Below are 14462 nucleotides of genomic sequence, written 5' to 3' on the forward strand. Positions count from 1 at the left end.
GTGCTTGCCACACCATACATTGTGTAATATGCTCTGGCTGATCCAATAGAGATGCAGTTGTGCCCAGGTCTGGCTGAATTTGTTATGCCAAGCAAACAAGACAGGCACAGATGCAGTCAGCATTAATGGATATAAAGGGCTCAATACTGCCTGTGTTGGATGTGGTCTGTAGGCACTGGGAATGATTTTTCCTCAAGAATTTGTAGCTGTTGCTGCAGCCAGCTCCTGGCAGAGTCTGCATGGCGCTGTGCTTGACTCCCATGAATGTTTTTACTGGCCAGCAGCCAAGGAGGTGCTGATGGGTATCATCTAACACGGAGCAGATGAGAGTAGGTTCAAAGCCAGTGATAATATCTCTATCCGTATCACTGGCATAAATGTGTGAGTGGTCAAAGTAAGTCCTTTTCCCTCCTGCCAAAGTCAGCTGAAACTGGAGATGAAGCTGGAGAAAGTAGCAGTGGTGCAGAACTTCAGACCCGTTTTCTTTTAGATCTAACAAACCAAGAAGAATGGCAGTCATCTTTCAGCTCTACAGCTCATTCTCTTTCTACTCTCTGCAACAAATTTCTAAGTCCCTCTTGCCTAGTTTCCATCTGTGGCTTTCAAGAAACAATTCAAGTGAATGTTGCTGTAGGCAATGTGCTATATTGATATCAGTGCAAATTGCTAAAGAATGAAGAACATAAGGACACAGTGAAGAGACATTCAAGGTAAATAACACTACATATGGTGTAATCTGCTAAGGACCTTGAAGGGAAAAGGTGTTCCTGTGGATTAAGGAAACAATGGAGGGACTGAACTGTGTTCAGCTGGAGCCCTATCATTCCAAGGTACCAATTTAAAGCTATCATAGTTTTTATTATAAATATTATTTTTTGTTGTCTGAGAGACGCAATCTTTTATTTCAGTTAGCTTTTGGAGTTGAATTTCTTAATATTTGGAAAAGGCTATTTCTTAAATGGCAGCTGATTGGAAACGGCAAAGTGGTATCCTAAAATGTATAGGCCATGAGGTTTTGCAGCTTCACTTCATCAAAACTGTTGACTACAAAATTAACTGTCTAAACTTTCCAGTACTATGTGAAAATATCACACCACGTATGTATATATACCATAATGGCTACTAAGTGTAGATCATACATTTGGCTGACTTAAATCTGAACATTCAGAATCAATTACAATATGTAACCAGCATGAGTGATTTTATAACACCTGTTCAATTGCTCCCAAGTGAAAGTGATGAAGAATCTCTCCCTTAGGCAGAAAAATTTTGTATGGGATATTGTGAACATAATGGAGCTTTTCTAGCAAAATTAAGCAGGGTGCTTGTATCAAGAAGGTAGTTATTATGAGCTGTTGGTTACACTGCAATTGTTCCAAGTAGAATGTAAAAGTGCAGCCACAAGAGGGAGGCAGGAGTACTTAAATGACAGCATAAAAACTGGCAGAATACAGAAATAAATCAGAGAACTGTGTTTTCAAAATATGCCTCTTCGTGCTAAAATCCCCCAATAACACTCTTATTGAGAGCAATGACTGTTAGCTGTAAATTCTGTAGAAATAGGTTTATAGTGCTTAATATGTTAAATGATCAATGTATACTGAAAATAATACGTCTTTAATTAAAAGATGTATTATTTAATTAAAACCTGAAAAATAGCAAAGAAATTACTATGTAACAAGCTGAAACTGATTTTCCCATGGATGGTCACTCTCAGGTCTCACCTGAGCCTTCTCTTTATTCCAGACTGAACAGCCCCAGAGCTCTCTCTGCCTGTTCTGATAGGGGAGGTGTTCCATCCCTTGAATCATTTTTGTGGCCCTCCTCTAAATTTCTTAACAGCTACAGAAATCGCAATGAAAGATTGACAAACCCATCCAGTACCCTGAACACTTGAAATCTTTGCTCATTCTTATTCTGTCTTGAACTGTTTTCACCTCTGGCTGTCAATCCTGTCCTGCCAGCTTGTTTCAGACAAGGAGGAAAAGGGAATCAAAAGTCTTTCACCTACCTCTGGCACAGTGCTCTAACCATTGTGCAAGTTTATAAAGCACATTGCATACTCTGGACAAAACAGCAGATGAGACTCTTCAGGAGAAAGAATGCAGGAGAATGTTTGGCTTGAAATTGTGTTTGGCTATTTAACTGTGTAAGGTAGATTGAGACATGGAAACTCAAACCCTTTGAGAGTGTCGTCCAAGTGCTTCTTCAACTCCAGCAGCATGGGGCTCTGCCCACTGTCTGGAGGAGCCTTTTCCATGCCTACTGCCCTCTGGTCAAGAATCTTTCCCTACCATCCAGCCCTACCATCATCTGATGCAGCTCCACGCCGTTTCCTTGGGCCCTAGTGCTGCTCCCAGAGAGTGCTACGCCTCCACTCCCTGTGAGTCCATGAGGCCTCCCCTCAACCTGCTCTACTCTGGGCTGAACAGATCACGGGATATTGGAGATATTTGAAGTGCCTTATGAACACAAAATTAAATTCAGTCTTTAGATAGGTTTGAGTCCTACTATCGATGCTCTGCAGAACAGTCAAAGACAACAGCTTTTTTGTGGTTCAGCTCAAGATCAAATTATACTGATCCACAAGCCATCTAGTATTTCGTAACATTCATGTTGTTGTTGTTATTATTATTATTATTGTTATTCTGGCCTATTTTTTCCTTTTGTTCCTATGGTCAGCATTTGCAGACTGGGATTCTTCAAGTTATATTTTTTTTGGGAGTCCTGGGGCTAGTCCCAGGACTTCATGAGATATTAACATATTTTTCTCTGATGAGATGATAACTTCAGCACATTCTGTTTTGCCACCCCCACTCCCTCTCATGCCAGCTGTCGCTTCCTGAATGCCAGGGACATTCACTGCTCCTGTGCAAAGGATAGGTAGAACAGCTTGCAAAAAAAATAAAACAATCCTGCCGACTGATGCAGTTCAAACAAGATTTTGATTCAACTACAGGAGGGGATGGAAAAAGATGTCTCTAATCATCACTTGGTTGAAAACTGCAATTTTGGTTTTGTTTCTCTTTTTGTTTCTCTAATATGAGCCAACAGTGTGCTCTTGTGGTTCGGAGGGCAAATGGTATCCCGGGGTCCATCAAAAGAGGGGTGGCCAGCAGGGACAGGGAGATGATTGTCCCCCTCTACTCTGCTCTTGTGAGGCCCCATCTGGAGTACTGTGTCCAAGTGTGGAGCCCGCAGTACAAAAAAGACAGGGAGCTGTTGGAGAGGGTCCAGAGGAGGGCCAGTAGGATGATCAGGGGACTGGAGCACCTCCCCTCATAAGGACAGGCTGAGGGAGCTGGGCTTGTTCAGCCTGGAGAAAAGAAGGCTGTGGGGTGACCTCATTACAGCCTTTCAATACCTAAAGGGAGCCTACAGAGGGGAAGGGAATCAATTCTTTGAAAGGGTTGATACGTGTAGGACGAGGGGAAATGGTTTAAAGTTGAGGGAGGGGAGATTTAGGTCAGACATCAGGGGGAAGTTCTTTACCCAGAGAGTGGTCAGGTACTGGAACAGGCTGCCCAGAGAGGTCGTGGATGGTCGTGGCCCTTGGAGGTGTTCAAGGCCAGGTTGAATGGGGCCCTGGGCAGCCTGGTTTAGCATTAAACGTGGAGGTTGGTGGCCCTGCATGTGGCAGAGGTGTTGGAGATTCATGATCCTTGAGGTCCCTTCCAACCCTGGCCATTCTGTGATTCTGTGATTCTCTTGACCAGAAGACAGAACTCCCCTACAGTTCTGCCTGCATCTGTGAGCTTTTGGAGCTTTCCCAGTGTATTCTCTTTCAATCTAAGTGCTCCAAACAGGCTGCACCCCAACATATTTCTCAGGCTCCACACAGAGAAGTAGAGCTTTCTTTTTTTTCTGTTCTGCATAAGAGAAACCCTTACAGAGGCTCTGCCCCTTAGGAAATTACTTTCAGATGTATTCACAATATATTTCATCCCATGCCTTCAGAAGCTCTTTAGGCTACAGTACTTGTTCCAGGTTTATCTATAGCCCCTGGGGAGGCAGCAACTGGGATCCTGTGAACAGCAGCAGCCTTCTGCACCAAGGAAGGACCAGCCTGCCTTGACCCTTGCACTGCAGCACGTCTGCCATTGGGGTTGCATTGTGGTTCCCCAGTGCAGCTGCTGGAACTGCTGCAGCCACTCCTCTCCATCAGGTTGTGCTGTTCCATCACTCAGGATTGAAAAAGAAACCTTTCATAGCTGGTGTTTGAAAAACAATTACAACTACTTTTTTTTTTTTTTTTTTTTTTTTTAATGGCTGTTTGTATCAGGTTTCTAATCCTGTGACCAAAAGGACAGAAGTTTTTTTTCTGAGACTCATGTGTTTCATGTTTCAGATGCATCTGCTGTGGCATAGAACTGCTGCAGCAAGATTCTGGATGAGAAACAATAGTCTCTTTCTGTTTCGCTTTACCTCAACTAACCTTCAGCAGTTTTTTGACTACTCATAAGTTGTCAGCATATCTGAATTAGATGGTAAGAGCATGGCAACTGCGAGCACTGGGAGAGAACTGTGATGTCTTTTCCCTCCAAATTGTGCTGTCTCACTCTAATGATGGCTTTTGTTTGGGTACTCTTTGTGCTGGCACTCTGACATCTCCATCTCTTGCAGAGAAATATTTTGGCTTGTCTTGAAGGACTGCATTATTGCTGAGGAACTTTAAGTTGCATGTTTTGAAACTTTCTGATTTTTACATAACTCTCTCATTTCTAATCCATTTTGCAGATTGTGAAGTTATGATGGTAAGTCTAATCCCACACTCCCAATGTAATACTATCTAATCTAACTACACTAATACTAATGTCGATGAGTATCTGAATAACAGTAAATAAAGTGCTATTGCTACTTAACTTTCCTACTCAACTTTCCTCCTTTCTTATGGCTGACATAATTTACTCTTGAATAATGAACGTAAGGAAAATCATTCCCTGTGTACCTCCATTTTCTTATACTATAAAACAACTGACATACATTTAGTATGTTAGTGAGTTAGTTAGTGAGTTGTACTGTGGGCTCAGCAAAAATCTAAGCAGCCCTTATAATGGGTATCAGATTTCCATCAGTCAGTGAGACTGTCCACCTCTTCAGTCTGACACAGGGAGTGCTTTTGAGAAAGTGACTATGAGAGAAGTGGAAAAATGTATTGAATGATATACAGCTTATTTAAACTTGAAAGAAAATGAAGAATTGTATCAGAGGATTCTGTAAATTTTTCTGACATTATCCTTATCCTTGTTTTGCAGAAATATATTCTGATCACAAGAAGATCCCATTCAGAGCTTTACTGTTAGGGTGTAAAAGTTTAAGAGATCTGCTAGGCAGAAGTTTCAATTCTCAATTACTTTGCTTCAGGACAACTTCATGGAAAATGTTGGATTCTCTACTATGATCAGTTGAAAGATTCAAGCTCTAGACCTGATACATTTTCTTTGCAGTCTATCATTCAGTCTAGGTGATCAAATCCATTCAAAACATTTCATTTTCCTCCTCCAAATTTAAGAAGATTGTTATTGAGTTATCAGGACATATAGCACATGCTACATACAATTTGAATTTCACAGTGAAATTGTGGATATGGTGTTTCATCTTAACATTTATTTAAGTTTTCCCATATTTTAAACAAAACATTACATCCCATTTCAACCCATAAAATCAAAAGGAAAAAAAAAAACCCACCACTTCTATAAAGTTAACCAGTGTATAGACTTTCTCATTTTACAGAACAAAAAGATAGGAACATGTTACTAAATAATTATCAAACCAATCAATGTCAATAGTGCAAAGAATGGACTGCAAGTAGAGGGGAAAGAGGGAGAGAGAGAAGGACGGATGGTCGGATGGATGGGTAGATGGCTGAACAAAACAAGGCTAGGAACAGTGATGCCCATTATCAGAGAAAATTTCCTATCTCAGACAACTCACGATGTAGAAATAATTTCTATGGCAGAAGAGGGTAAGTACTTCATCAATAAGTGATAAGCGTTCTGCACTGACCAGTTCTGGAGATGAGTACAGCCATAAAAACAAGTTGCCAAGACTTACAGAAAATAATTTTTCAACCTCTTGAGCAGAGGTAACCTATGAGGGCCTTGATTATTCAAGGGCAGAGGGAAATTACTGAGTTTCATACAAGCAACAGACAGAATAATTACCTCAGGCTGAACTTTGTTGCTCTTGTGCGAGAAATTGTTCTCAGTTCTAGAGGGTGAATAACCAAGAGAAAAAAGAGTTTTAGAAGCTACTGAATCATGTGGACAGGTAGACCAACAGGACTTGGGTGTCTTGCCAATATGTCAGCCAGCAACCCACCAGGAAAGGTAGATTTCTGTGATGTTTCTTATGATACTGTTGCAATGATGAAACTACAATCTGTCTCCTTTAGAGGATGACTAAATTTGAGTCTAAATAAAATCAAAGGACAAAAATATCATTGGTTAGTTACAGTATTCCTCAGCTGAATTCACCCATTTTCCTTTGCTAACAGACTATGCATATAGTTAATACATGTAAGAGGATTTCACTAAAATTAGCTCAGCTGTCCGGAGATGATCTTCATCTTTACCTCCTGTGATCAAAGACCGATTCAGCTAATTTTTCTAGGCAAAATTCCCTGCAATACCTCAAGTACCACAGCACAAAATGAAGCAAAGTCATAATGAAAAATAAAAAGTTCAAAGTGGAAATAGCTTCAGGGAGTAAATGTATGCTTACCTTGAAGGCACATTTCCTGCATGGAACATTTTAGTACTACAAAGCTTTCAAATAAAACAAAGACAGTGATTATATCTTCATCAAAAGGAGTGTTACACTGAAACTATTTAAAGAAATTCTTCCCCAAGTTAAAAAAAAAAAAAAGCTCTAAAGGCCTGTCTTATATTTAGCAATTTCTGCTACTCTAAAATGGATAAAGCCCTCAGTTCTTTTCCCCTCACCTCCAACAACGGTCTGTCTAAATTACTGCTCTACCCCTACAGTTCACATAGATGAGGTTCATATGTGGAAGAATTGGCACAACTTAATTAAGCAAGAACGATGACAGCCTCAACAATGGCACTTAGGAGCTCAGTGTTCAAATACTCAGTACTTATCATGGATGCAGATTGGAAAGATCTTTGAATGGTGCCACTTGATTGTATCAACATTATATTTTCTGAACATTTTGGTTGTTAGTGCTCTTTTGAAAAATCAAACTACTCACACTAGTGATTCAATGGGAACTGTGTTCACAAATACGATCTTCTGAAACTCTGTGTGAGGATTTCATATCTCAAAAATTCATACTTTTGAAAATTCAGTGGCAAGAACATCACAAAGATGTCCCCCAAAGATCAAAATGGATTAAAATAGCTTTTTTATAAACCTCAACACTCCATCAGTTTTGGCTGCATAAACTCCTGCAGTCCTGGAAGAGATTCTTCTGTCATTCAAATAGTTGTGTGAGAGATTAGCTTTAGGCCCATACTCTTGTTTTCATTCATTAACTTCTACTTTAAAGAAAATAAATAATCAGTAATAAAGGAGTAGAGAAATGAAGTAAATCCAGAAAACTCCACTATGTTAATCTTTCAGTTTTCGGGAACTGAAATATTTTTATGGTGGAGGTATGATAGAGACTGAACAGTTTGGAATTCAACTGAGATGGAAAGTGAAATTCCTCTGATTTTTTTTTTTCCCTTCATTAAAGAGTACAACATACTTTTTCTTATTTGCTATTATGTGTTAGTATTTTCAAGGGATGAGGGAAAAAATGCAGAAATTCAGACACGAAGTGTCTGAATGCAGTTTGTCCACATCTCACACTTTCTCAGCAACATCTCAGAACACATTCAGTTTTGACTTGCTGGATTTCTTGCTGGTCATTTTCAGGAATTGTACACTGGGGGCTACATTAAAAAAAACAGGAAAAATACCAACAAGTTCTTCAAAGGCCTTTGAAACATAAAGTGGTAACAGAGCCGAGAATCAGTATAAATTCAGCTCCATGCTGTCAGATATTTCATAACATATACATCGTTATTTAATAAATAGTTCCTGACAATATATCACTGATTTTCATCCATGAATCTCAAAACGCTCTGTGAAAGTTAACAGCATTCTTCCCTTTAAAGTGAGATGATGCAAAATTTAGCATTAGCTGGTGTACTCAGAGAAGTTCTCTGGGCTTCAGTAAGATTACAAACTTATTATTGAGAAGTCCTAGTAGGACTGAGACTTGATATATTTACGGCAGTGTACATTTGCCAGAGGTTGTGTAGTAACATGGCTGTGTAAATATTTATCACTAGGCATTAAAAAAAAAAAAAAAAAAAAAAGAGGCATAAAAAGGCATTTAGAAGTTCCCTACAGTTTGGTCTAAATTCTACCACTGCCGGTTACAGACTCAGAGTAATTAATCTCATGCTTTATTCTGGACTGCAGTGATTTTTATAGGAGTCACAGTGAAAGTAGTAAACCAGGACTGAATATTAATTTTCTGTTATACGAAATGTAAAATAAAATAAACCTATAAAATTATAAACAAGCTTTCATTTTAACTCATTCAAATACATTGCCAAGGTTTTCCATATCTGTGATTTTAAAGTCAGTAGAAATCTTTCAAAAGATAAATGATTTAATAAATTACTTTTTTTTTTTACATTAAAAACTATCTTCAGACAAAATATTATGGAAGCCATGGAAACAGATATAAAAAGTGAGTGTTCTGAACACTGTTCTCTTTTCTGAAAAAATATATGAACGAGTGATTTTTGCCTTCTGCTTGCTTTTTTTTTTTTTTTTCTCCAGAAAGAAGGTTTGAAACTTGCTTCTACTTTCAGTTAACTGGAGATCTAGAAGTCTCCATGATGGAAGCTTGTTTTTAATTTTTGAAAAAATATTTTGTGTCTCAGTTACCTGGGATTTTATAAAGATAGCTGCAGAAAAATTACTTATATGGTAGATTAAAGATAGAACATGAAAGCAATATTGTGTGGCAAACAAGGAGAGACTTCCAAGGAGTTTGGGGAAGGCAAAAAACCTTGTTAAAGTAATACTGTTCTGACATTTTTGATAACCATCCGTCTTATCCTTTCAAGAGAGCATAAAACAAACAAACAAGCAAAATAACCAACAAACAATGTATTTCCCTTAAATATCTTTCTATTTAGGAATGATCTAATTTCAGAAAAGTCCCTTCAGTATCATCTCTACTATAACACATTCCCTGTTACTAGCAGCTGTAACCCTGTTCAGTCAAAATAACAGGACAGCCCTGAGTAGCACATGAAAATTCTAAGAAACTGCAGGATTCTTGCAGCCAAACCCCATTCTTGTCCAAACCCCATGAAAATGTGCACAACGACAGCACAGTTCAGAGAACAAGGCAGGAAAGGGTAAGTAGAAGAATGGTTACATGATTAGCTGTACTGCCAATAGCTTGTTTGCTTGATGTTTACTATGTTTAACATGCAGAATCTGTTGATTCTCCATGATGATGCTCCAGGGTTTTCAATCTGTTGATGACTTCAAAAATGAAACTTCATATCACTGCTTCACTTGATGTTCCCTGGGTTTTATTTGACAGTTCAGAAGGAAGTGAATCTGCTGATGACCAAACCAAGCAAAATACAGGAAAAATGCCTATTGCAGGAGGATAAGATGGTGAGATGAAGACTGCTTTCAGATTTGGCTATGATGGTGTTCAGTGCAGAACCCAGATGGTGAAGAAGCACAAAAAGCAGGCTTGACTGTAAAGTGACTCATTCTGTCAATACATCAAACGTATTGGTGATAAGTACTTTAATTGTTCCAGCCCGTGGGTCCACTCCAAACAAATTACTGGTGACCTTCTTCTCAAGATACAGTTAATTACAGGAAAAATAAAACTCTTGAAAGCATTATTTTAAAAGTAATACTCCATACTTTTAAAAGAAAAATACCAAAATCTGCAAGTCCTTTCTTCCAAGTCTGTTAGTTTGACTACACCTCTTGGGACTTGAACACTGATATTCCTTCACTGTATGGCACATTCACTGAGATTTGCAGTATCTTCTCCCTTCAGATCCTCACTCAAGCTTTTCTTCTGCTCTATTTCTACCTGACAGAGGAAAAACGACATTGATAATGAGAAAAAAACCCACAAAAATTGAAAAATCCTTAGTGGTCACTGCTCAGATGATGCAAGTCTTGGTAAAATGAGAGGATTGTAAAGAGTAATAGATTGAGGAGGGAAAAATGGATTTGATTTTCTATGAGGTTTTGAGTCAAATCCAAACAATTTTATAACTCAACAGCATCATAACAATTTCTGGAAGAAAAAACATCAGGAATAGAATTGGTCTCATTTTTTTTCATTCCCAGTCCCATCTATATTTTGAATCCAAACCCAGAACCAAACCTGCAGAGGTGGCTTTCTACATGACAGCAGAAGACTAGTCTCAGTTTTAAACTCTGCAAAGCAACTGATGAAAGCAAAGGGATTTATTTGCAAAAGGCACATCTATATCTTCTTTCTAAATTTTGATACCTCCAAAAATTCAGGGACAATTGAGTGTTTAATTCTTAGAAGGGATAGTTAGGAAGATCAAATATAATCTCTCTGAAATTTCAGATACTACTAAAAATCTAATAGTATTTCGCATTAAAAATATTTGCCATGAGAATCTTTTCAGTATCTCTCATAATTGTTCTTACAGAAGGAGGTAGAATGCCCATTTGTCAGCTGAGTGATCATCTACCATGCAAGTCTGGCATCAAGATTCTTGGCAGGTATACATATTGTGTATTTTCCCATCTGTTTGTCTCCTTAGGGCAAGCAGAAAAAAATAATAAGCACAGAAGAAATGTTATCCTTTTGTCTGCTGTAGTACTCCCACTGTAAAACTCCCACTGTAGCAAAAGTCTCTGTTCACATTCCTACTTTATCAGCTTTTCCCCAGGAACTGTTGTATGCATGCTCTTCCACAAAGCCACTGTAAGAAGTGTTAGCCCATTTTTGCTGAGCCATAATCCTCAGCTTGTCTGCCATGAACCTGCAGGCTGCACACATGGGGAGCCACTGCAACAGAGCCTGACATATCAAATTCCCATTGGTTTGCCTAAACTTTTCAAGACAATGAAGTATGCAAAGTAACCATGGTGACAAATGCTCATTTTTACCTTGTAACTGTAGTGTGCTGAATAGTTGACCCACTTTCTCACACCAATCTTGTCCTCAACAGAGATGGACCGAACAGTGGCTTTGGATGCAGAAGTAGTGGGCATGTCAAATTCCACATCTACATGGCGGACAAAACTGGAAGGCACTTCCCGGTCAGAGCCAAGCTCTAGGTGACAGAAGAAGCAGTGTGGATGGCCAGAAGCTGGAAAAAGAGACAAAACAGTCATGAAAGTTGTCTTGCTTTGTTGAGGGAAGATTGCATCTAGGTAAAAGCAACATCATGAAACAGCAAGAAACTGAGAATCTGCCTGGGTGAACTACTTTGCATCAAGTGTCAGGATCTTATCTGTTTTATTGGCATTGAAACTCCATATGCTGGAGTTGCAGTTCAGTTTTATTAGTCAGAGTAAATAAATTAAATGAACTGCAAAAAAATGACTGTCAATCAGTCCAATTTGCTTTTAGTGGGTGACAATTCAAGATGTAAATCAACCACCATAGGTAAAGATATTTTCCCTCTTATTCTCTGAGTCTATTTAACATGCTAAGAACACTGTGGCATATCCTTCTAAAATATCATGCATTGATAGTAAGTAAAGGTAGATTTGACAGATATCTCATATTTATTTTTGAAATGGCTACCCTGATATATTGTGAAAGCAAACATACTGGATAACATTAAACTTTCCTGGGTTCAAAAAGCATATTTGTACACCTCTTGGAAGTAACAGTTTATTCGTCATTCTAACCCTCCACAAGATGGCTAGTCATTAAAGATGGAAAGGTGAGAAACCAACCGTGTTTAGTTCTGTTATCAGTACCTAATAACTTTTGGCTATTATATATTCTTCACCTTGTTTTGCTGGACAGCACATATGTTTAAAAAAATGAAGTAGAACTGCTAGTTAAGTTAGATTTGTTATATTTTTGACTACTGTCAACTTCCTAAGCTCTTAAGCAAGCCATTTAGGTTTTGTGCCTCCTTTTCTCTCTCTGCCAAATGAGGATGAGAACACTCACAGCCACTTCAGGATTTCTGACTGAAGGGATCCCATTATAATTTTTTTTTGTAAAAACAAAACAAACCGAACAAAGAAAAGCGATCCCAAGCTCAATAAGAAAGATAAATAATATTCCCCTCCCAGTGCAAGGCACAGCAGCCCTAGTTCTGGTAACTGCTGGATATGGCCTAAACTGCATTTTCTCCTAACTTCATTTTCTGGAATGACTGAAAAATTTGGGCAGAAATTCAATTTAAAAATTTCCCCAAACTTAGCATATAATACTTCAGCCTACAATGTTAACCTGTAGCAGAACACATAAGGCTCTGAAGTGTGGAATGTCCAGACACCTTAATAAGAGGCTCCCTACCTGTCCTACTTACATTACAGGAAAGCTGATCAAGGTAGAGAGCCTTCAGAAATGCCTACAGTTGTAGTTTAGAGTTAGAAACAAATTGATCCCATGAAATATTTATTTCATTAATCTGAATTAATTCAAATAGTAAGAAATATCTGAATTTATTTAAATTCACTTTACAATGGAATTTCAATAATTTAATTTCTTCCAGTAGGAATACCAACTACAAGAAAAGACCACGCACAATGCTCAAAGAAATATAGAAGTTATTAATGTAAACCAGATCAGCACAGTAGACAACCAAGCAAACAGATTATAAGAGCAATTCCGCCACTGAAAGAAATACTGAGTAAATCAGCGTTCATTAGTAACCTGAGGCACACAATGGACAACTTCTGTGCACCTTGTGTGTGCTCAGAAGGCTCATTCAGAGCTCCCTCTACAACAGACAAATGCACTTTTCTAATAAAATCAGAAGGAAATGACCAGACTGATTTTCTTCTGAGCCTCTTGCTTCCTTGAGCTACTAGCATTCCATTATGACTATCATGGACCTCGTAATGTAATTCATACAGACACTTGGCTTACTGTGATTGGAGGGAATCTGTTTCAAAGCCCTCTGATGTCCTAACATGTTTGCATTACAGGATTTAATTTACTGCAGAGGGCGCAGCGGGCAGCATTTTGGGGACCCTCAACCAAACTGGGCTCAAGTTCAACATCCAGACCCAAGCCCCACTCAGAGGCTGCAGCCCTGCTCCATTCCAGGAGTGTTTTCCCATGACTGGTGGCTGGTGGATGTTTTCTTAACATTCTGCTGGTGGATTAATAAAAAACAGAAACACCTTGAGCCCAGACTGCTGTATGTGAAACTCTGCAGGGCCTTTCTTTGTCAAATGCTGTGACTGTCTTAGTTGTAAATAAGAGAAAGGCAGTATAACATTTACTAAGTGACCTTATAAATGATTTCAGCAATATGCTCATTAAAATGCAATCCACATTAGTTTTCTAGGTCAAATTATAGTCAGAGTACACACAGTCCTTCAATTGTCACACACTTTCCAATCCATAGTGAGAAGCAAACACTTTGTCTAAGGCAGTTTATCAGTGGACCAGACACCTAAAGGGACCCAAAGTGTTGCCAGGGGTGAGCTGCAGGTGCGGTGGTAAGAGAGCATTGAGTGCGAGTTCAAGGAACATTCTTATACTTAGATGTTGAAAACACTGTCATTTATAGAGACTGCTGTAACTGGGAGGAGATGAGCTATTGTGTAAACCTGTGAGTAGGGCTGGATACTATCAAGAATGCACAAGGTTGGGAGCAGACTATGCATTCTTATTATGTGATCAGAAGTGTATATGGTCCATCAGCCAAATCTAAGAAGGAACAGGAATAAACTTCCCTAGTTCACCCTCATAAATCAATGCTTTTGAGTGGTTCCGTGTACACCCCTCATTGTTTGCCTCATACTCTGAGTAAGGAAAGCCATGGAATGAGTACTGTCAAGAAATGTAAATAAGCCCTTGAGAGACAAGGTTAGAATTGAGCTACACTTAACCTATCCTGTCATCACTTTTAGATTCCTTCCCTCTCATATACCCCATGCGTCCCTGCCAAGGCAGTGCTTGCAAGGCCCTTCCTTTCCCTGAAATTACATCTGGCCTGACCGGAGAGGTGAGGACACTCTCTTCCTTTCAGGATGTAAACAAATACTACAGCCCTGTGCACTGCACAGTGACACTGATGGATAGGTGCTCTGTGGCAGGGTGCCAGCAGCAGTGCCGAGTGTGATTCATTTCCCCCTGACACAGGGCATGTGTAATGAAGCCTCACACTGGGAGGGACAAGATAAAGGAAGCAAGAGCCATAGATAAACATCTCCCTTGGAGCTGCAGTGGGTAAGAGAGCATTGCCTTGCAGCAGACTGAACAGAGCCAGGAGTTCTGTCTCTTC

General features: G+C 39.1%; 1 protein-coding gene across 2 annotated transcripts in view; it reads right to left on the reverse strand.

Annotated features, from left to right (window-relative positions):
* Positions 1-4357: 4357 nt before the first annotated feature.
* The window catches only part of STON2 (stonin 2), a 71378-nt gene continuing 61273 nt past the window's right edge, over positions 4358-14462 (reverse strand). For both annotated transcript variants that reach the window (XM_048947564.1, XM_048947566.1), the window contains 2 exons: positions 11149-11351; positions 4358-10087 (listed from right to left, as the gene is read on the reverse strand). In XM_048947564.1, coding sequence (XP_048803521.1) covers positions 10004-10087; positions 11149-11351 — 287 coding nt within the window. In that variant the 3' untranslated portion in view covers positions 4358-10003. The remainder of the gene's footprint in view (positions 10088-11148; positions 11352-14462) is intronic.

Source organism: Lagopus muta, chromosome 6, assembly GCF_023343835.1.
Source record: "Lagopus muta isolate bLagMut1 chromosome 6, bLagMut1 primary, whole genome shotgun sequence".
NCBI classification, from domain to species: Eukaryota; Metazoa; Chordata; class Aves; order Galliformes; family Phasianidae; genus Lagopus; species Lagopus muta.